Genomic DNA, 23736 nt, shown 5'->3' on the forward strand with positions numbered 1-23736 from the left:
CTAAAGGTGAATCTTTCCTTATTTTCTGTACTCTATGCATTCATAATATCCTTGGAAGGAATTGGCCTACATTTTTATAAACCCAAAACATTTTCATGATTAATCGAAGGTTTTCATTTTTATCTGGTGCAAAAGATGTGCCAATGAAAACAAATGATTTGTCCCAGGTTCAAGGGGGATTTTTTAATTTACACCGATTTTAACAGCATTTCAACCTATGATATTGATCGCCATTCTTTTAATAATGAAAACCCTGTAAATGTATGAGATAACTCCTTTAAATTGCAGCATTCATTTACAGATACACCAGCCTGATTAGATTTAATATCTAGGCCACACTCTACTTACTAATCAATTGCAACGCCTGGCAACATACTAACAAATAATACAGCAAATTGAAAGAACTGTTGTAATAACCCATTAAATACACATGTTTATACAACAAATCTGGCATCAAAGACAATATGGAAGGTGAATAAAATAGTAAAACAAAAATATTTTGCTAAACTGATTTCTTTTCCATTTCCTTTTCTTCTTTGTTCTGTTTACATCATTTAATAAATGCATTCACAAAATCTCAATTTCAAGAAATACCCTTATTAAAATTAATGAGCACGTTATTATAGAAACATTTTTTACATGAAAATTATTTTGTGGTAGTTTCTAAAAATACTTAATGAATGGCAATATCTTTGCTTTAATGAAACATTAGAACAAAAATATTTCACCTATAATCATAAAAATTTAAACTTCCTTTTTCAGTAACCGTACTTCATGATGAGACAATAAATTTCCACTCCTAACAAGACAATTTTCACCACCATGGAGAAAATTATTTTATTATAATCAGGGGAGACCAATAACTTTCATTCTCCTGGGATGGAATCAATTTACACAACCAGTGAAGAAGAAAAACTTTCATTCTCAAGGGAGGCAACAGGGGTAGATGTAATTCTACTCACCTGATCAAGGGAGACAAAAAGGGATGAGTCACCTGATCAAGGGAGACAATAGGGGTAGAGGTATGATCAAGGGAGACAATAGGGGTAGAGATATGATCAAGGGAGACAATAGGGGTAGAGGTATGATCAAGGGAGACAATAGGGGTAGAGGTATCATCAAGGGAGACAATAGGGGTAGAGGTATGATCAAGGGAGACAATAGGGGTAGATGGAGTCATCTGATCAAGGGAGACAATAGGTGTAGAGGAATGATCAAGGGAGGCAAAAGGGTTAGTCACCTTATCAAGGGCAACAATAGGGGTAGAGGTATGATCAAGGGAGACAATAGGTGTAGAGGTATAATTCTACTCACCTGATCAACATGTTGCTGTAAACTTGTTCGCTGTTGCATTCTCTCCTTCAATTCTCCCGTAACGTCTTCCCTAGACTTGGCGGGAGTTCCGATCTCTTCATCTGCATCATCATCCAGGAAAATACGCTCGTCAAAATCGCCAACACTGAGCACATACTCCTCATAGGCATTGTTTACAGCTTTTCTGTAAATAACAGAAGTATCGTTTTAATTGACTTTTTCAGTTTTCTGTATTTTCATGAATTATGATATGTTGCTAGCTTCATCAGATAAATTTTGTGTATGTGAAATATCAACATCAATTCTATATTAAAATGCTCCTTAATTCAAGTTTCTTTTAATATTTTAAAAGTCCTATTCAAGCATTTATAATATAAGACTTAAAATGACTACCAATGTGACAACACTAGCTTGCTGGTGGCAAATGACTAAACAATGTGACCACCTTAGCCTGCTGACCGCAAATGACTTAACCATGTGACCACCTTAGCCCCCCCAAATGACTACCCATGGGACCACCTTAGCCTGCTGGCCCGCTAATGACCACCCATGTGACAACCTTAGCCTGCTGACAGCAAATGACTACCAATGTGACCACCGCTAATGACCACCCATGTGACCACCTGAGCCTACTGGCTGCAAATGACTACCTATGTGACCAGTGCAGACGAAGATCAGCTGTCATCATGGCTTTTGCACGCAGTTTGCTATTCAGTTAGAACTTACTTTGAAATTTATCAAAAAAAATGATGGAATGATTTTTTTGTCTGGATTGAAGGATGGACAAGTCCGTGTAGTAATAGTTAAGATGTGCATGCTTGATTCATGTCATCTTATCATTAAAGAAGCGACAAGAAAAGTCTGGTCAGTCAGTATAGTACAGATAGTCACTGCTCTAAAAGGCATTCGAAAACACATATATGCTAATGAACTTCACAGAATAATCTTAAACAGTTTCACATCTAAAACCACATGAAGTGGGAATATTTCATTAAAATCTGTCCTGAAAATAAAGGTCTAATAAGAACTCAACACATACATTTGACTTTATAACAAATGTGAACTTATACATATTAAAAAAAACTTTTCACAATTGATACCTCTTTAACATCGCCTTTTAAATCTTAAAAACAACTTAAGTAAATATAGAGATGATGAAATCTAGAGTTATCAATGAACCCACGCAAAAAGGAAATAATTTACTATTAGATCAAGTGTGTGCGATTCAACAAATCAGTATGAACCAACATAACTGATTACTATTTCGAACATGATGTTAGTATGAAATATGGAAACAAAATTGACTTTTTTTTCAACAAGAAGGTTAAGCAAGTATGAAAGAAAATATAACAGAGTAATGTGAAATGAAAAACGCAAACAAAACAAAATATAACCAAATGTAAAAGCCTTCACATCTTAAATAGATTTATATTACAACTATAAGCTTCATGTAACTATTATCAACCTTTAACCTGCTGAATTTAAAAGATGGATTTGAAATTTTGATACGAGATGGCTATTATTGTGTTAAAACATACTGGTATTTATCACAATTTAACATAAGACAGACTGTTCCATTTGTTTCTAAATTTCCCACTTATTCCCATGTGACATAATTTTCTCCTTTTTATGGGCCTTGCAACCATTCCAGTAAAAGTGAAAAGAGCACTGGTCCATTATCAAAATTTCGGACGTAAGATGTAAATTTGAAATTTGTCAGTAAACAGCATAAAGCCATGTCAGACTGCGCAGACCTTCAAGCAGGCATGGCTCTATACTGAAAACAAAGACTAATAATTACTTTGGTTTCAATCCAATGCTACAATGTACTTGGGTTTTTGTTTGTTTTTCACACAAACTATTATCCAAATGAATTCTTCTAAAAAAATCATGTGAAATGGGAATGAGACGTAACTTTTATACAAGCTTTAACAAAATATCTACGAGTCAATAATTTAATATGTGTTGGCTTTTACACAACATATGAACATTAAGCAAAGCAAACAAAATCACAGATTGATCTGGCAAAACGGTCCAAACAAAGTCTCTGCAGCACTGTAAATCTGTAAAAAAACAAAATGTGAACTTGTACCTTGAACCATTACACCCCCTTATTCTGCAAAGTGGACTAGTCCTTCAACGATTTTGGAAGAATCCATTGCTAAGTACAGGAATTTCAAAGTGAAAACTCTGGACAGATATTCTTAATCAATAGCCTGCTGGCTGTGACTGAAGCGCACTATCTATGCTACCAGAACAGACCGCGAGCAGCCGGCACATCCGTGCCATCTAGTCATCGTCTGAACTGTTCACTATTCAGTAAGAACATTTTGAAATTTTCCCTGAAAATGATCGTTTTGCCCAGGTTGAAATATGGACGAGTCCATTTAAACTATTAAGCATGGTAAGTGTTAAAGTGAAGGAAAGGCATAACTGATGGTTAAAGCAAGGTTCAATTTTTTTTATTTTCATCACCATGAAGTAAAATGTAACTTCACTTTCACAGTCCTACCAACCTCTTAATAGCAGACCAAAATTTGACAAGTTTTAATTTGATTTTAAATCCCTTGCACATGTATATTGAAACAAAGGCCACATGTTCCTGAAAAAATACTTTTTTGCAAGTTTTTGTTCCTCCCCCTGCTAAAATGCGTAAATTCGTCAGCATAAAAGAAAGGATAAATAATCAACACTAAATGAGAACAAGAGTGAATACATGTAAGTAAAGTACATTACAGTGCCCCAAACATCTCGCACAGCAGGTTAGCCTAATAAATGCATTTGAAATTCGAAATTTGTCAATCTTAAAAATTCAGAGCACGGTGATTTGCTTTGGTAACCGAGGTGACTAAAAAATATATTTGTTTTTCGTTTTCAAATGCCTTTTTGTCATTCTGTGATTTTGCTAAAAGGTTAGACTAACTAAAATTTGCAGAATAAAACACATTTTGACATAAAAATTAAGTTTGTTACAACATGAAAGGAATGATAAAGAAACTGATTTCCGTATATAAATAAGGTTGAAAAATATATACTTGAACTAAATATTGGAAAAACTAGTTACCCTGGCAATAAACAATAATTTAATTTAAGATAAATGACCTGTCAATTTTTGTTTCTTAATATCTTGCATTATTAGAAAGAAAAAATACTCTTTAAGCTTTATTCAACTTTGCTAAAAAAAATTCTATTTTCGTTTTCAAGGAATTGGAAGGATTTCAGTACAAAAATGTCTGTAAAATCAAAAAGCACATGGGCTTGAGTTTGGTCAGCCTGAAGTTACATTCAGACACACAATAGCTTTGTACATGGTTGTTAAACCGTATTACTATAGCCGGTCCCCCTAACTCGACTTTTAAAACAAAATTTTTAACAAAATGCTCATTTTCTCCATTTGTCTACAATCTTTTCTATTTCTAGTATTATCTTTTCAAGTAAATTCTGTTTGACAATATTTAGCAACAAGGTACTTAAGAAGAAGCCGGGGAATCGTTAGTCATAACCTTGAAGTTTTAAAACCACAGACGATGTACTAACCTGCTGTATGCAAGTGGAAATTCGTCATACGCTTCATTAATTGCATCACTGTAACATAACATAGCAAATCAATAACACGAAACATACAAACATTAAACAACTCAACTAACCCTTAACCTGCTGAATTTTATTTAAAGGAGGCCTGTCCAGTTTTTATATATGAGAATGTCAAAATTTTATCAAATTTTGGGAGAATATAGATGAAAATATAACATTAAGTCAATCAACAGCCTGAGCCTTTTCAGACTACATGATTGTGTAGACTGGCCTACCTGTTTACCGGTGGCAAAGGCAGAGATCGAAAATTCCACTCTACAAAATTCAGCTTGTCAGCTTGTATTTACAAGTAAGAGTTTACAGGACCAGTTGTAGCCTAAGTACTCATAGTATTTAGTTACAGGACACTTTACGTTCCCTGACAGGTTAATCAATTTCCGTTCTAGCAGCTTAAGGGCTATAACATGAACAGTAACGAAAATAAATAACATTTGATACTCACTTTTTCACAGAACAAATCATATCAACAGTCCAAATAATAAAAGAAAATTTTAAATAGACGAGCCATCTTTAAAATTTTTTGTGTGACAAACATTTTTTTTTTTAGAGGTATGAGCCAATACAACAGCTTCAAATCAAAAACTATTTTAAAGATGGCCGTAATGTGATGTGTTGAAAAAAGAACAGACAAGTTAAGATTTTGAACATAAAATAAATGACCATCCCTTCTAGTTGAATTGACGGTAACAAAAAAGACTTATTTCCTTTGCATTTTCAATTATAAAGATACATAAATAGAAATTTGAAGTTGAATCATTTGAGTAAATGGAGAAGCATGTAATTTAACCACTGACTCCTAAATCTGGATCTGCATCAGTCATATAAATTCAAGACAATAATCAATAAGACAATAATTTTTTTCAAACCATCTTGTTCATTAATCTAGTATGTTAATATCTTAATATCCATAATAGACTTTTCAAGCTTCCATCATAGGAACAGTCCAATTTTTAAAGGATATAAAGATGAAAAGAGCCGTGTCATGACAAAACCAACATAATGGGTTTGCGACCAGCATGGATCCAGACCAGCATGCGCATCCATGCCGTTCGCTTACAAACCCTATAACAAGTAGAGAAACTGATAGCGAACAGAATAGATCCTGATCAGACTGGGCGGCTGGTCTGGATCCATGCTGGTCGCTAACCCATTATGTTGGTTTTGTCATGGCGCGACTCAAAATTTGAAGCTGATCAGCTGTCAGTATTGATCAATATTTCATGTAAGCCAAAGCAAACCACTTAATATAAAACAAGGTAGGGGTTAAATCTAGGATTAAATGAATAACAAATAGTACATTGCTGCAAACTTTTTCCTTTGTTTCTTTTTATTGATGAGGCAAAACTACTTTATTTTTTATTTTTCCCTCTTTAATGAAATTGTATTCCCCCCCCCCCCACCTTAAATTGAAATAACTGTTAGAAAAGTCATATTACAAACAGTTAAAAAAATTTTTTTTAAGTGTTTCTTACTTTTATGACATTTAATTTGTTTAACTACAAACTAATCACATTGGTTAACTTAAATTAATATAGATCTGACTTTTCATACTTTCCTATTTTTAGCCAATTCAATCAATGCGCAACATTATAAAGCCTTTCATAATTACACGTTACATGCTTATTAAAGGCTTACAGAGTATTTCAACAATAGAAAGTCAATTTCTTTCAATATCTTCAATGCTACAATTACTTATAAAGTCTTTATTTAAACACACCAAGCAAGCACGAAATGAAAACAGATCTTGATCAAAGATTCAAACTTGATACCCTGCCAGTATTTTTCTTTTTTTCTAACACTTTCAAAGGTGTAATATCAATATACATTTGGTTAACCAACTATTAAAGCCAGTTTGGTTAAACTTGTGTGGTCAAATTAGTTTTGACAAGTATAAGACTCAATCTTGCTCCACTGAATTTGTATAATGGAATAGTCTTGCTTTAATCATGGAACAATCCATTCTGAAAATTAGGGATTTTATTATCAATATCTATGTAGCTCATGTCAATGTTATAAAACTATGGTTGAAGGTTTTCAAGAGATTTTTATTTTATCTCAAGCTGAGACATAAGAATCTGTTTGGTCGGAAACAGGCATATTGACCAATGAAAATCCCCAGATTAAAGACATGAGCTCAAAAAAAGTTTTATAACCGCAAAACCTTTAGAATATTTCTTTTTATAATATATCTTGAAAATAACAGATCTGAAAATAACAGAAGGCCTAGTATTTAGTCCACTTCAAAAGGTCTAAAGATATAATATTCCTTTTCTCAACATTGTCAAATTATTTAACAATTTCTCATACTGTCAACAGATTTGTCTAAACTGTTTTGCAAAAACACCACTTAAATCTCCATGTGTTACCTAGGCCTTTGAAGGTACAAAAATGGGCTTCACATACGATGTTTTTTTTCATTACTTGTCAGGGATATAAAATGACTCTGAAATTTAGTTAGCCAGTTGGGCTCATAGCTTTTCTAATCAAGCAGCCCAGTTTAACTTTAATTAGCTCAGACCTAAATCTGGACTATAATAAAGAAAATACAATGTTTTTTAACTAATTCAATCTCTAGTCAACTTATTTATTCTTCACTCATATATTTTATGGCATCTTTGGCCTTGACTCCTTCATGAAATTCCACATCTCATGAAATTCCACATCCTTTCTTCTTTTTTATTCTTTTTACAATGCAAATATAGCGACTATATTGTCAAGGTCATGCAAACGCTTGTAAAAATTTAGTTGTTTACGACCTACAAGTGAAGTCCTAATATCCTAGACAAAAAAGTCTATTTTCAGGGAATAGCAACAAGGTAAAAATCGAAATTGAAAATAAAACACAAGGAAATATTGTGGGAAATATAAACATGGGCAAACCTGCCCAAGTCTATGGAAGGGTATTAACGCAAAAATTACATCTTGCTTTCTTACGTTACATCGTGCTTTCTAACTTGTACATCTTGGATTCTGACTTGTACATCTTGCATTCTGACTTTTACATGTTGCTTTCTTACATGCACATTATGCTTTCTACTGTGTGCGTCTTGCTTAATTGTATGTTGATATCATTATTTAACGATCAATTATTATTCATTTGTTGATCTGGTATATTAATTCAATAACTTAACCTGCAACTGTTTGTATTTGGGTCTATTTACTCAGCTTGAATGACGAATGTCATAAGGTAGAATGACGCATAGCCGAAAGCCGAATGCAGCAAGCATAATATGACGCGACATCTGGTGTAATAATATGCGACATCCACATTATGCTGTCAGGTGGCGCTACAGTTATAGTCTCGGTAAAGTCCGTATTGCGATTCGGATTCATTTTACCAAGTTATGTCCCTTTGTTTTAAAATTTTCATTTCCACTATGGAGCAAATAAGGTAAACATATATACAAAACGATTTAACCAATTTTTGTATTTATTACTGAAACTGTGTGGGTCAAATTATACTTCCAGCTGACAATGACAAGTTGCACATTTCCAAATCAATGATTTTAGCATTATTTTTTTATCAACAAAATAATTATAAAATAGAACAGTTGTTCAAAGTGCTTGGGTATGGAAAATGATCGATATTCCAGATGCTCGTATATTTTTGGTAATTTCTGTATGGTTCCGTACATGTTTCCGAACTTGCGCTCTCTGTCATAAACTAGAAATGTGTCCATAGGACACGGGTGCCCCCACCGCGCCACTGTTCTGTCAATCTTTGTACAAAGTCAAGGGAAATAACTCTACAAATACTGGATAAATCCACAAGCGAAACCCCAGGTGCAAATCTAAATATACTGAGCAAACTGCCCCTAAGGTTTAATGACTATGTCAAATCCTTTTTTCAGTAACTTGAGACACAAGTTGAAAATTGCAAAAATTTTCTAAGTGAAGGGCAATAACTCTAAAAATACTAAATAAATCCAGACGAAAATACCTGGTGCACAACTGCACATGATGATCAATATTCCTGTAAAGTTACATGACTCTAGTCAAATACTTTTTGAGTTACGTGCGGCACAGGTTGAAAATTGCAAAATTTTACTAAGTCAAGGGCAATAACTCTGAAAATACCAAAAATATCAAGCCAATAATACCCAGGTGCACAACTAAACATGCTGATCAACATTCCTGTAAAGTTTCATGACTCTAGGTCAAATACTTTTTGAGTTACATGCGACACAAGTTGAAAATTGCAAAATTTTACTAAGTAAAGGGCAATTACTCCGAAAATACTATAAATATCCAGACGAAAATACCCAGGTGCACAACAACACATGCTGATCAACATTCCTGTAAAGTTTCATGACTCTAGGTCAAATACTTTTTGAGTTACATGCGACACAAGTTGAAAATTGCAAAATTTTAATAAGTCAAGGGCAAAAACTCTGAAAATACTAACAAGAGGGCCGTGATGGCCCTGAGGTCGCTCACCTGTATATAGGCCCCCAAACCAAAACGCTGCAGGGCCAATTTAACCCAAGGGCTTTTATTTGCACAAACTCGGTAGACACCCATAAGAAGATGTTTCATGCTAAACATCTAAGCTCTAGCTCATTGGGCTTTTTGAAAGAAGATTTTTTTTTAAGTTTTTACTATAATACACATATAGTTAAAAACAATGACACCCCTGGGGCCGGGCCAGTTTTGACCCCAGGGCTTTTATTTGAACAAACTTTGTGGACACTTACTAGAAGATGTTTCAAGCTTAATATCTAAACTCTAGCTATTTGGGTTTTTTCAAAGAAGATTATAAAGTTTTTGCTATACACATATAAAGAAAATCAATGACCCCCGGGACGGGGCCAACTTTGACCCCAGGTCTTTAATTTGAACAAACTTTGTAGACACTCACTAAAAGATGTTTCATGCTTAATATCTTAGCCATAGCTCTTTGAGTTCTTTAAAAGAAGATTTTTTAAGTTTTTACTATATGCATATAGGGAAAATAAAAGACCCCCCGGGACGGGGCAAATTTTGACCCCAGGGCTTTTATTTGAACAAACTTGGTAGACACCCATTAGAACATGTTTCATGCTAAATATCTTAGCTCTAGCTCTTTTGGTTCTTTAAAAGAAGATTTTTTAAGTTTTTACTATATGCATATAGGGAAAATCAATGACCCCCCCGGGCGGGGCCAATTTTGACCCCAGGGCTTTTATTTGAACAAACTTGGTAGACACTTATTAGAACATGTTTCATGCTAAAAATCTTAGCTCTAGCTCTTTTGGTTCTTTAAAAGAAGATTTTTTTAAGTTTTTACTATATGCATATAGGGAAAATCAATGACCCCCTGGGGCGGGGCCAATTTTGACCCCAAGGCTTTTATTTGAACAAACTTGGTAGACACCTATTAGAACATGTTTGATGCTAAATATCTTAGCCATAGCTCTTTGAGTTCTTTAAAAGAAGGTTTTTTAAGTTTTTACTATATGCATATAGGGAAAATCAATGACCCCCTGGGGCGGGGCCAATTTTGACCACAGGGCTTTTATTTGAACAAACTTGGTAGACACCCATTAGAACATGTTTCATGCTAAATATCTTAGCTGTAGCTCTTTTGGTTCTTTAAAAGAAGATTTTTTAAGTTTTTACTATATGTATATGGGGAAAATCAATGACCCCCGGGGCGGGGCCAATTTTGACCCCCAGGGCTTTTATTTGAACAAACTAGGTAGACACTCACTAGAAGATGTTTCATGCCAAATATCTGAGCTCTAGCTCTTATGGTTTTTAAAGAGAAGATTTTTTAAGTTTTTACTATATGTATATGGGGAAAATCAATGACCCCCCAGGGTGGGGCCAATTTTGACCCAAGGGCATTTATTTGAACAAACTTGGTAGACACTTATTAGAACATGTTTCATGCTAAATATCTTAGCTTTAACTCTTTTGGTTCTTTAAAAGAAGATTTTTTAAGTTTTTACTATATGCATATAGGGAAAATCAATGACCCCCCTGGGGCGGGGCCAATTTTGACCCCAGAGCTTTTATTTGAACAAACTTGGTAGACACCTATAAGAACATGTTTGATGCTAAATATCTTAGCCATAGCTCTTTGAGTTCTTTAAAAGAAGATTTTTTAAGTTTTTACTATATGCATATAGGGAAAATCAATGACCCCCCGGGGCAGGCCAATTTTAACCCCAGGGCTTTTATTTGAACAAACTTGGTAGACACCCATTAGAACATGTTTCATGCTAAATATCTTAGCTGTAGCTCTTTTGGTTCTTTAAAAGAAGATTTTTTAAGTTTTTACTATATGTATATAGGGAAAATCAATGACCCCCCCGGGGCAAGGCCAATTTTGACCCCAGGGCTTTTATTTGAACAAACTTGGTAGACACTCACTAGAAGATGTTTCATGCCAAATATCTAAGCTCTAGCTCTTACGGTTTTTTAAAAGAAGATATTTAAAGTTTTTTCTTTCGGTTGCCATGGCAACCAGAGTTCTGCATGGAATTAAATTCTTGGAACAATTTTTAAAGGTGACCACCAAAGGAACATTCCTGTGAAGTTTGGATGAAATTGGCTTAGTGGTTTATGAGGAGATGTCATTTAAAGTAAAAGTTTACGGACGGACGCCGGAGAGATGCCGGACGGACGCCGGACTAAAAGCGATCACAAAACTCACCCTGTCACTTTGTATCAGGTGAGCTAAAAATATCCACACAAAAATACCCAGGTGCACAACAACACATGCTGATCAACATTCCTGTAAAGTTTCATGACTCTAGGTCAAATACTTTTTGAGTTACATGCGACACAAGTTGAAAATTGCAAAATTTTACTAAGTCAAGGGCAATAACTCTGAAAATACTAAAAATATCTAGACGAAAATACCCAGGTGCACAACTACGCATGCTGATCAACATTCCTGTAAAGTTTCATGACTCTAGGTCAAATACTTTTTGAGTTACGTGCGACACAAAAGTGAACGGACGGACGGAAGGAAGGACGTACGGACAAGGGTAAATTTAAATGCCCGCCACTATCGTGGGGGCACAAAAAGAGTGTAGTTTACAAACTGCCTTGTTGTATTGTACACAGTGCGTGCTTCCGTGTCTTATTTATACATGTATAATCAATTTACATAGGTTTCCTATTTTTGTACACATTAAATGTAGACTGCTAACGATCATTATGATTAAACTGAACTGATTTTAACATCAAACATTTAACTTTAACGTAAACAAATTTGAAGATAGTCAAATCAGGAACCATTCATGCAATTTAAAGCAAATTGTGCAAGTCATAATGCAAGATGTGCAAGCTTGTATGCATTGTGTGCATGTTATAATGCAAAATGTAACAGTAAGAATCCAAGATGTACAAGTCAGAAAGCACAATATAACGTAAGAAGGCAAGATGTAATTTTTGCCTTAATACCCTTCCATACAAGTCATCAAAGTTGTAGTTCACCAACTGCCAATTTTAGTTGCCAATAGTGACTTTGAAAATATGTTCCTGCTTGTGACCAGTTATTTCAAGATTTCCTCATTAATTAATGAGCTATTGTTCTGATATACTGTTCTAAAGAAATATTTTAAGTAGACCCTGACCTCAAGCTACACATTAGTTATTTCTTATGCCTAACCCACAAACTTACTAAAGATTGTGCGAAATAATTTCAAAAAATTTAATATAAAGAGAGTAATTGTTCAGACAAACTGCTGTAGCAGTGTAAGAAATTAGGATTCGAATCCACTAGGCTGGTCGGGCTACCAGACTGGAATATTCACTAGCCCAAAAGACATTTCACTAGCATGATTCACTTGTTCAAAACAGTTGTTTATATTGCCTCTGAAAATACAGTAGCCTGGTCGGGCTTGTTACTGTGAAAACTTGGTAGCCTGAGGAGAAATTTAGTAGTCAGGGGCTATAGGACTACTGCTAATTTCTAACACTGCTGTAGATCAAAAACTGACATTTAACCTTTTGATCTTGACAGAGGTTGAGATTTGTGCAAAGATTTTGAATCCCATTGCCAAGACAAACGCAACTAGAATTAATTTTGACCTTTGACTCACAACCTTTACCTGAAAGCTACCATATTGGTTTTTATGTGAGAGTGTAAAACATACATTTTACTGTCTGAGGTTGATTATTGTAACAATGCATTTCAAGTATTTTTCAATCTAGTGTGTATATATGTAACTGGAGTTCTGACTTCCACAAAGTAAAGTGCTCTAATATTTATCCTTTAATATGACCTAGCCATTTAGGCTACCAATTTATTTCATATTATCATCTATCTGAGAATCACTCACTTTTTTGCAAAGTTGCAGGTCGGTCAAGGTGAACAAATAGCATCCAATTGGTACAAATTATGTACCATTGACCCAAAAGTATGATCTTATTCTTACACACTACTCCATCTATCCTTTTTATAAAGATAATATTTAAGGATCATCTGTGCTGTTAAGGCAAGACATGCTAAAGTACACATTTTCTGACATTATTTTGTCACAAAGTATAACAAGATATGTTTGTAAAACATGTATGCCCCCTATCAGCAGCCAATTAGTCATGTGATAAGGTTATTATGCATTACTTCTGACCCAGTGATCAAACAATTAATAAGGGTTATCAAGTATCTACTGGTCATGACCTTAACCTTTGACCCCTTGACCCAAAACTCAATAGGGGTCATATGCTGGTCACGACCAATCATCATACAAAGTTTGAAGGTCCTAGGCCTAAGCGTTTTTAGTTAATTGATCGGAAACATACATACAACCTCAATGTGACCTTGACCTTTGACCCCTTGACCCCAAAATCAATAGGTCATCTGCTGGTCATGACCAATCACCATACCATGTTTGAAGTTCCTAGGCCAAAGGGTTCTTAAGTCATTGATTTGAAAGCATTTTTACTTACAAGGTCAATGTGACCTTGCCCTTTGACCCCTTAACCCCAATATCAATAGGGGTCATCTACTGGTCATGACCAATCACCATACCAAATTTGAAGTTCCTAGGCCTAAGGGTTCTTTAGTTATTGATCGGAAACCGTTTTTACCTAAGAGGTCAATGTCACCTTGACCTTTGACCCCTTGACCCCAAAATCAATAGGGGTCATCTACTGATCATGACCAATCACCATACCAAGTTTGAAGTTCCTAAGCCTTAAATATCTTTAGTTATTGATCGGAACACGTTTTTGCTTACAAGGTCAATGTGACCTTGACCTTTGATCCCATGACCCCAAAATCAATAGGGGTCATCTACTGTTCATGACCAATCACCATACCAAGTTTGAAGTTCCTAGGCCTTAAGGTTCTTTAGTTATTGATTGGAAACCGTTTTTACCTAAGAGGTCAATGTGACCTTGACCTTTGACCCCTTGACCCCAAAATCAATAGGGGTCATCAACTGTTCATGACCAATCACCATATCAAGTTTGAAGTCCTTCTTTCGTTATTGACCTGAAACCGTTTCTACCTACAAAGTCAATGTGACCTTGACCTTTGACCCCTTGACCCCAAAATCAATAGGGGTCATCTACTGATCATGACCAATCACCATACCAAGTTTGAAGTTCCTAAGCCTTAAAGTTCTTTAGTTATTGATCGGAACACGGTTTTGCTTACAAGGTCAATGTGACCTTGACCTTTGACCCCTTGACCCCAAAATCAATAGGGGTCATCTACTGTTCATGACCAATCACCATACCAAGTTTGAAGTTCCTAGGCCTTAAGGTTCTTTAGTTATTGATCGGAAACCGTTTTTGCTTACAAGGTCAATGTGACCTTGACCTTTGACCCCTTGACCCCAAAATCAATAGGGGTCATCTACTGTTCATGACCAATCACCATACCAAGTTTGAAGTTCCTAGGCCTTAAGGTTCTTTAGTTATTGATCAGAAACCGTTTTTGCTTACAAGGTCAATGTGACCTTGACCTTTGACCCCTTGACCCCAAAATCAATAGGGGTCATCTACTGGTCATGACCAATCACCATACCAAGTTTGAAGTTCCTAGGCCTAAGGGTTCTTTAGTTATCACTCGGAAACCATTTGGTCTACGGACCGACAAGTGCAAAGCAATATACCCCCTTTTCTTCGAAATGGGGGCATAATCATGATCTTTTTACTATGATTCTTGCATACTCTGCTGATCCATCTTAGGACCAACTTTCCTGGATAACTAAACAAGTAACTGCCTACTTCTCCCTAAGTTACGGACTACTTAAATACACATAATTTCATACAAATTGGCCATTCCACTCAATGTCTGAGAAAAATTATTGGTCATTTAGAAATACAAAAATTGAGTTGCCAACAGTATAGAGCTTGTTCAGACTGCAGGTAAAAGCTGACTGGCTGTGACTTCGAGCAGGTCAACTCGGGTAAAAGTCTAGCATCACACTTCCAGGTGATTATTAGGACTGAAAAGATTTTGTTGGATTTCCACCATAATTATGGTAATGATTTAAAACAGTAAGAATCAGAAAAGTAAAGTTGAAAAGGAAAACATCAGTAAAAGAATGCATCAATCTAGTTTTAAGTGATATATGTTGCTAATGAAAATAGTGCTGGGAAGTTGTCCTTCACAGCCTACTCTAGTTGCTATCTTATATCCCAGATACATTTTACTGCTTCAAAATCGTAAAAACAATTTAAATAGGCGGAGAGGCTGTCCACATTTACAATTGTCAAACAAATCTTAGTATAATATCTAACCATAAACTATGTAACAGACCAAAATGCAACCCTGTAAAGTAACACATGTTAATAAAACAAACTGCAGTGTATATAACAACTTAACAACCAATGTAAGACAATGTTTCAACCCATGGACAATGTTATTTTGACAAAATGGCTACAAATTTTACTCTAAAATACATGTCTGCACCTTTTTTATCAATGGGTGCACATATATAAGTATGATCAATATTTACTACGAATATAAGCAATGATATATTATTAATGAAGAAAAGTTGGTGACAAAGAAAACAATTTTGTATTACATATACAACATATGCAAGTCTTATTTCACACATCACACATTTTTAAAAATAATTTCAATACTTAAAATTTTACAGGCCATTTTTTTCCCCATTACATTTCTCACCAGTGTTTTCTTTCTCACTAGACTGGGAAGAGGCTGTAGCTTCTTGATTTTGGGAAAGGAAAAATAATCGCTAAAATTGCAAATTTGGAAAGGAAAAAAGCTGGTTAACTTCAGAATTTTGGGACACACTGCATGATGTTAAAGAAGAATTCAATTGGGAAGAGGCACTTACTTCTTAAACAGTCTAATTTTTTCCAAGTCGGTGAACAGTGCCCTTTACCAAGTTATTCCATTTTCAAATTAACCAGTACATGTTTTAAATGTATTATGCCGGAAAGAATTATCTCTAAAAATTGCTGATTTGGAAAAGTAACTAGAAATGTGTCCATAGGACACGGATGCCCCCACACGCCACTGTTCTGTCAATCTTATGACTCTAGGTCAAATATTTTATAATATATATAAAATATATTATTTAAGCAAAATCTGCCATCCAGTTTAAGAGGAGTTGCGTTCACAAAATTTCTACATAGTATATAGTGAAAAAATCAACAAAGGGCCATAATTCTGTTAAATTTAGTCGCAGCAAAAATTCCTTCCTTTACTACCATCTACAAATTAAGGTTGTCCATCCCTGAATTTTAAGCAAAATCTGCCATCCGGTTTAAGAGGAGTTGCGTTCACAAAATTTCTACAAAGTATATAGTGAAAAAATCAACAAAGGGCCATAATTCTGTTAAATTTAGTTGCAGCAAAAATTCCTTCCTTTACTACCATCTACACATTAAGGTTGTTCATCCCTGGAAGTTTAAGCAAAATCTGCCATCCAGTTTAAGAGGAGTTGCGTTAACAAAATTTCTACATAGTATATAGTGAAAAAATCAACAAAGGGCCATAATTCTGTTAAATTTGGTCGCAGCAAAAATTCCTTCCTTTACTACCATCTACACATTAAGGTTGTCCATCCCTGAATTTTAAGCAAAATCTGCCATCCGGTTTAAGAGGAGTTGCGTTCACAAAATTTCTACAGAGTATATAGTGAAAAAATCAACAAAGGGCCATAATTCTGTTAAATTTGGTCGCAGCAAAAATTCCTTCCTTTACTACCATCTACACATTAAGGTTGTTCATCCCTGGAAGTTTAAGCAAAATCTGCCATCCCGTCTAAGAGGAGTTGCGTTCACAAGATTTTGGGACGTACGGACAGACGTACGGACGGACGGACAGATGGACGGACGGACACTCGGACGGACAAGTGCAACGCTATATGCTCCCACTCTGTGGGGGCATAAAAATCTAGTATAAGTTTGAATGTTTGGGAAAGTTGCATGATTTTCAATGAAATTTCTATTGGGAGGAAGCCTTTCATAAACCTCTGTTATACAAATAAGTAAAACCCCTGTTTTTAGAGAAGTACTACAACAGTTAATGTCTTTTTTTATGAATAAATGAAAATTCTGTAAATCATGCATTCTTAATTGAATTTGCAAATGCATTGCCAAATATTATGCTGGTGTTAATGGTATTACCCAATATGATAAGGGAAAAAAAAGCCTGAGTAAAATAAAACTACAAAAACATTAACAGATCGTTTACAACTTAACTATTTGCAACATAACTATATACTTACTTGTTTGCCTCAAAGTTCCCTATTTCTAGTACAGATGATAGTGTGTCAGGCTTGCCTTTTAAAACCTAAAAATACAAAGAGAAAAAATAACTCCTACAATATAATTAATAAGATGTTATACTGCTTATATCTGTAAAATCAGAGGACCAAGAGAATTAACAATCCGACAAGAGCAACACAAACTGCTGACAGAATCAGTATTTAACTTTTCCCTTATTCAAGTTTAGAGATGGTTTTGTCACATTTAGAAATGCCTATGAACTGTAAGATGATTTTTATAACTATAAGATAATATATTATCCATCGGTCAATCATTTCATTAGAAAGCAGGCCAACTAGGCCCTGTCTTTGGTTAATCTTATCAGTAAATGCATGCATAGTAGAAATTAAAAATTTCATTCATTTGACTTCTTTACAGTAACATAAATCTGCTAAACAGAAAGTGATGAACCCTGCCACAGGTATAAAGCTAAGCTAATCTGCATATCAATGCAGTTGATTGTTTTATGTTGTATTTTTTTATTGGCACCAACACATTATAGGTCATATGGCGACTTTCTAGCTTTATCGGTGGAGGAAGACCTTGGGTGCTCTTCGGTCTTCCATGCATTATTTCAGGTATGAATGGGCACCTGAGCAGAACCTCAGAGGTTCCGAAATGCGGTTGGTAGCTCAGTTTTTATATTACAAACCTTTCAAATTTTGAATGAACTGTTCAAAATTCATGGCAACCTTGTTATACAAAATATGCATGTAAAGAGATAAATGCTAAATATGATCCAGATTTTCCTGGAATTTATTAATAATTCTGATAAATTACATGTAGTCTCTGTTATTTAACACACATGAATATTGTATGCAAACAGAATAAAATGTTCCGGAGAAATATATTACGCTCTATTTATATAGAGTAATACCAATTCAGTGATCATTTTGTGCATGTGCCATTTACTTTTAAGGAAATATACTATATTTTGGAAGTGTTCTTTCATAAAATTAATTTTAGAAATTATGACTTAATTTCAGGTATTTCAGAATCATCCCGATCCCTTGTACACAGAGACACCTGAATTGTTTTATTTTTTAAAATTAAGCCCAGAATTATGCCAAATGTATAAAACATGATGGCACTGCAAATCTGTTATAGAGTTTGTAAGCGAACAGCATGGATCCTGATCAGACTGTGCAGATGCGCAGGCTGGTCTGGATCCATGCCGGTCGCAAACCAATTATGTTGGTTTTGTTGTGACACGGCTCATTTATTTTTTTATACAGAGAGAAATAAAGTATTTCCTGGAAATATTCTGAGAATCCATTTACCTTTTTATCAAATAATTTTTTAAGATGTGGTTTCCACCAGTGTTCTTTTATCACTTTGGCCTCTATCTCCAGACCTTCGTGTTTATCACATAAATGCTTCATTATACAAGGGGGCTCAGATGGGGGCTTCCAGTCCCTTGCATGGAACCCTTCTGGTAACCCTGGAAACAAATAAAGTAACATACTTGTAGAACATTATTCTAAATAATGTAGGTATCATTCCTTAACTGGTAACACAACTTTTGATGATCAAATGGGTAATACATATATGCCATATCACCTTATGTTTGATTACAAATACAATAAAACCAAAACATATATGTATAACATGTGAAAAACAACTGACAATGATGAAGAAACTACACTCTGCTCTAAGTGTAAACAATATCTATAGTCATTTGTAAAAAACTTTGGTTCTTATGTGCTGTGTAAAAAACAGCAGGCATAATGTTTTTGCAAGACATCAGATACACCCTTTTTTATTTGTGATTAATTTCACACTATTATCATGTTTCTACTGGCTAGTCAATTTCTAAAGATATGCTATTTACCTGAGAAATTTGGATTCAAGAGATCTTTTCTTCCTCCAAGGAGGGCATTTGTATAAAACCAGTCTATATTGCACAATAATAAATGGTACGAGTTTACCAAATCGTCGCTGATTGCAGGAAAGTTACCTATAATCAGAAAAATTAAAACATTATTTTTACAATTTCATTTAGTTGGTAAACAATGAACATATAGCTTTCTAACTTAAACCTGAAACTTGCTGAATTTCTTGAATTAGCTTGACAACTTTCCATTTTGAAATGGAAATTCGAAATTGATAGAGCCTTGCCATACTGCACTATGTTACAAGCAGCCTGCTGGCTGAACTGGCTCTATACTGGTAGCTAAGACTAACTTCTTTCGGGTACTCGAGTACAACCAAAGACCTACCATATAAGCTGACTGGCTTGACTCTTAAAGACAGAATTTGTAGTTCCTGGCTGAATCAGAATCTTATGTTATGATTACAAAGTAATTCTCAGTAATAATCAAAACGTAATTAAATTTCTACATAAAGTTGAAAATACATTAATAAAGATACTAAATATTAAATCTTATGGCACAACAGCACTAAATTATAATATCCAACTGATTTATTTTTAGGCAGTCTTTCAATCAATACTTAAATGACTAGTTATATCAGTTTCTTACCTTTCACTTGTACAAACATTGTCCAGCAAAAATTAAACACCTCAACTAATGAACATGGTAATTTCCTACAAGTAAAAGTAATAAAGTAAATATAGTGAAAGCATTGCTATATAATGAAACATGATACAAATTTAATTGATTATATGTTTTAACAGCTCTGTGCTATAACAAAAGGTATTTCAATATTAAAATTTTTACAAGTTAGTGAAAATGTAAATATAAATTTTTTTTGTCTAAAATGACACGAAAATAATCTGTTGTTTATAGCAAAGATGTTGATCTATCACCAATTTTTTTATGTTGATCAATAATCTATTCAAATTTGATAAAATCAACAACTTTTCCTTGTGAATAGAACATATATATGCATGTATATAGGTCAAATGACGACTATATACAAGTTAAAAATAAATTTCGAAGACAAGTCATATATGGCGACTACATATAAGCCATAAATAAATTTCTAACACAAGATTTCTTTAAGTGACAATATTTCTACAAACCTCTGTTTCCTACTCCTTGGTTGCCGCGGCGCCTCATCAGCAGGACTTTTGAAAATGTCTAGAAAAATCGGCTCAAACTTCTTAAATATCACAGTTGAAACGGCAAAGTTTCGTTCCAGTCTTTCTACTTTGTCTCTAAACTCTTGGGACAGACTTGCCATATCTGACCACTTTTTCATTTTGTTGAAAAACTGTATCAAACTGAAAACACAGCACACAAGACTTTTTTAAATAAATATACAACAGGTAAGTTTTTTAAGTTTAAAACAGAAGTTATGCATCAAAATATAGAAACTCCAACAACAAAGTCTAGTAAAGGAAGGAATGTTTGGTTTGTGTAAAGCTTCACTCTTAATCATTATGTCGACACTGGATTCTTACATTTCATACAGTAACATGCATGAAAAAAATGACAGATCTATATTTGTAAACAAAAACCTAGGAAACGATGTTTTTTAAAATGAACACTTGCTGAACATAGTACCAAGAACTTTTCAGAGCTAAGGAATATACCTAAATTTTGAGGATCTAAGTAATCTTGTCAAGGAGACGCAGTTGCCTTCAACAGTTCCCCTCCCTACAGTTGGTACGACAGTTCTTCTGCACGACTCGTAAAGTGCACATGATAACCAATGAATCTGGTCCCCCTGTAAATATATACATTATCCATCATTAGCGATAAATTAAATTGATCAAACGCACAAATGCAAGGGCGATCCACATATTTTAAGGAACTCATAACACAAAATAAATACACAAATTTGGGAAAAAATGGCCGATTTGCGGAAGTCGTTTACCTCTAATGTGTAGTTTTTCTTGATTTTTTCGTAATTTTTCCATGCCTCTTCCTTTGTTTTCCGGTCCATGTTAAGATCAAGACATAACTCGTCATACTTTTCCTCTAGTTTGTCCTCTCCGTCTTCTGAAAGAACCATATTTGATGATTATTTTGACTGTACCCCACCTTCCGTCAAAACCGAACAATGGCCGACATTGGTGCAATTACTCGCACGCGAGTTGTGGCGGGAAATTTGCGCCGATTTACTGCAATCCAATGAGCAAGAATCGAACGCGTAAAAAAGTAGTTACAATATTTTTTTATTTAATCATTTCAAAAAGTAACAATTTTTCTAAAAGTTAAACGTCAAAACTGTTGAATTAGTAAATATTATATAATTCACAAGAATTTATAATATTTTAGTTATGGTTAACAAATATGTTCGCATATTTGTTTGTTTTTATACGCATCATTGAATTTACTATTATTTCAGCGACCTTGAACTACATGTATATATTAATACTTTTCAGCCGCACAACATCAACATAATTATGCTTATAATGATAAAATAACGATAGTGCGAATATTTTTTTTTATCTACTTGACGATTCTTTAGCTCAATACCATGATCTATGCATTGTATGATTTTTTTTTTTAAAGAAAGAAGATAAAAACCTATTAAATTAGCTCTAAAAAATACATAACATTATTTAAATGAACAATAGAAATTAAGGGGTCCAATTATCTTCATGATCGTGTCCTTTGAAGACTCGAAAATAAAGTTTAAGGTATTCAAATAGTCCAGAGATCTCACAACCACGGATTTATATTTGTAATATAAGTCCGTGCCACAACATATAGAACTATTATTTCGCACACTTCTAATCTTGCGTATTTATAAACATGAGCGTAAGTTGGGATAAACATGAGGAAATAGGGAGTGTGCACTGACTGTCTGGTGAGTCGATTAATTAATATTATCTTAAACTAGCTTTGGTAATATTCATAATCTTTGTATTTTTCATCCCATATGTTTTATCTACCTTAAAAGTTTTTTTTTCTAAAGAGGGACTCTGATTAGTATATAATAACTGAGACTTAAAAAGAATGGTAAGTCCCAGGTTATAGGCCTATTTTATTGTAGTCTATAAAATAACAAACTTGTATACATGTAAAGAAGCTTTTTTTTTTTTTTGTTTTTATGTACTTTTCTTTCTGGTTTACTGATACACATACATCAAACGAAGATTAAATAAATATCACTTGACTTGAGTCGACAGACCTGTTATTTTTTTAATTGATCCAACAATCATGACTAAGCACACTTTGAAATAAACAATTTTATTAAAACTCAACAAGCAAATATATCTTCAACTAGCTTAATAAACGTCACATTTCCATCTACATGTACCTATATTTTTTTAAAAATGTAACTCCAAAAAAAAGAGAAGGTAATTTAGTCGTACAAATGGAAGCAACTGCGGTCACATTTTTTACAAACTCCCGCAGAAATTACTTCCCCTACCTAGTTACCCACATTCAATGTTTCTTGATCATGGTGATTCTGATTGATAGATTAACAAAATAAACATCAAACTTCAACTTACAAGTTAGTCACCCTGCATAGCTCAATCGGTTAGAGCGCGAGACTTGTAATCTCGACATTGTGGGTTCGATTCCCGGGCTGGCCAACTTAATTTACTAATCAGTCTTTCGAGACTTTAAGTATGAGTGCTTTAACATTTGGCACGCTAAAGAGCCAGGAGAAGTTTCTGGATTTGGGGCATCTTTCTATATCTGTATCTTGCACTATCCTCCGAAATATAAAATGACTAATACTCTTCTGTGGCGAGTATAACTCAAATACACACACAACTTACAGGTTATCGCTAACGTAATTAGACGTAAATTTTACGTTTTAATAAAAACCATACCGAGCTGGAACCGTTACTAGTATAGAACCATGACAGCCTGCACATCCGTGTAGTCTGTAGAATGGCAGTCTGACCAGATTCTTTTCTTTTGTAAGCTAAATTTTAGTATTTGTAATTGAAATTCCAGAGCAGGACAAAATCACATTCAATTCAGGACAAATTCAATCAAAACAAATTTGCTGTTGTATATTCTTAAAATGGGTTACATTCTCTAAATAAAGATATTAGTATCACTATAGTTATTAAAAAAAACTGTGAAGTTTAATCCGTACTGTATTCAATACATACAAAACTAAAGATTTATAATCTGGAAGTTGAAAGAAACTGGTTTATGCATAAACAGTACATGTAAATGTTTTTACACATTTCACGATTTCTGTTAAGTAAGTTGAGAGATAAAAATTATGCTTTAAAGATATAGTTTAATTTTAGCTAATTTGTGATGA

General features: G+C 34.2%; 1 protein-coding gene across 2 annotated transcripts in view; it reads right to left on the minus strand.

The window, feature by feature from the left end:
• Positions 1-21628, minus strand: part of LOC132726334 (retinoblastoma-like protein 1) — a gene marked incomplete at its 3' end in the record, with an annotated part of 37451 nt that extends 15823 nt beyond the window's left edge. The window contains 9 exon segments of one of the 2 annotated variants that reach the window (XM_060711645.1): positions 1315-1498; positions 4852-4899; positions 17556-17620; positions 18876-19036; positions 19427-19552; positions 20076-20140; positions 20579-20779; positions 21092-21225; positions 21376-21628. In XM_060711645.1, coding sequence (XP_060567628.1) covers positions 1315-1498; positions 4852-4899; positions 17556-17620; positions 18876-19036; positions 19427-19552; positions 20076-20140; positions 20579-20779; positions 21092-21225; positions 21376-21513 — 1122 coding nt within the window. 2 annotated transcript variants of the gene reach the window in all.
• Positions 21629-23736: the final 2108 nt, after the last annotated feature.

Source organism: Ruditapes philippinarum, unplaced genomic scaffold, assembly GCF_026571515.1.
Source record: "Ruditapes philippinarum isolate M1 unplaced genomic scaffold, ASM2657151v2 ctg775_1_1_1_1, whole genome shotgun sequence".
Classification (NCBI taxonomy): domain Eukaryota; kingdom Metazoa; phylum Mollusca; class Bivalvia; order Venerida; family Veneridae; genus Ruditapes; species Ruditapes philippinarum.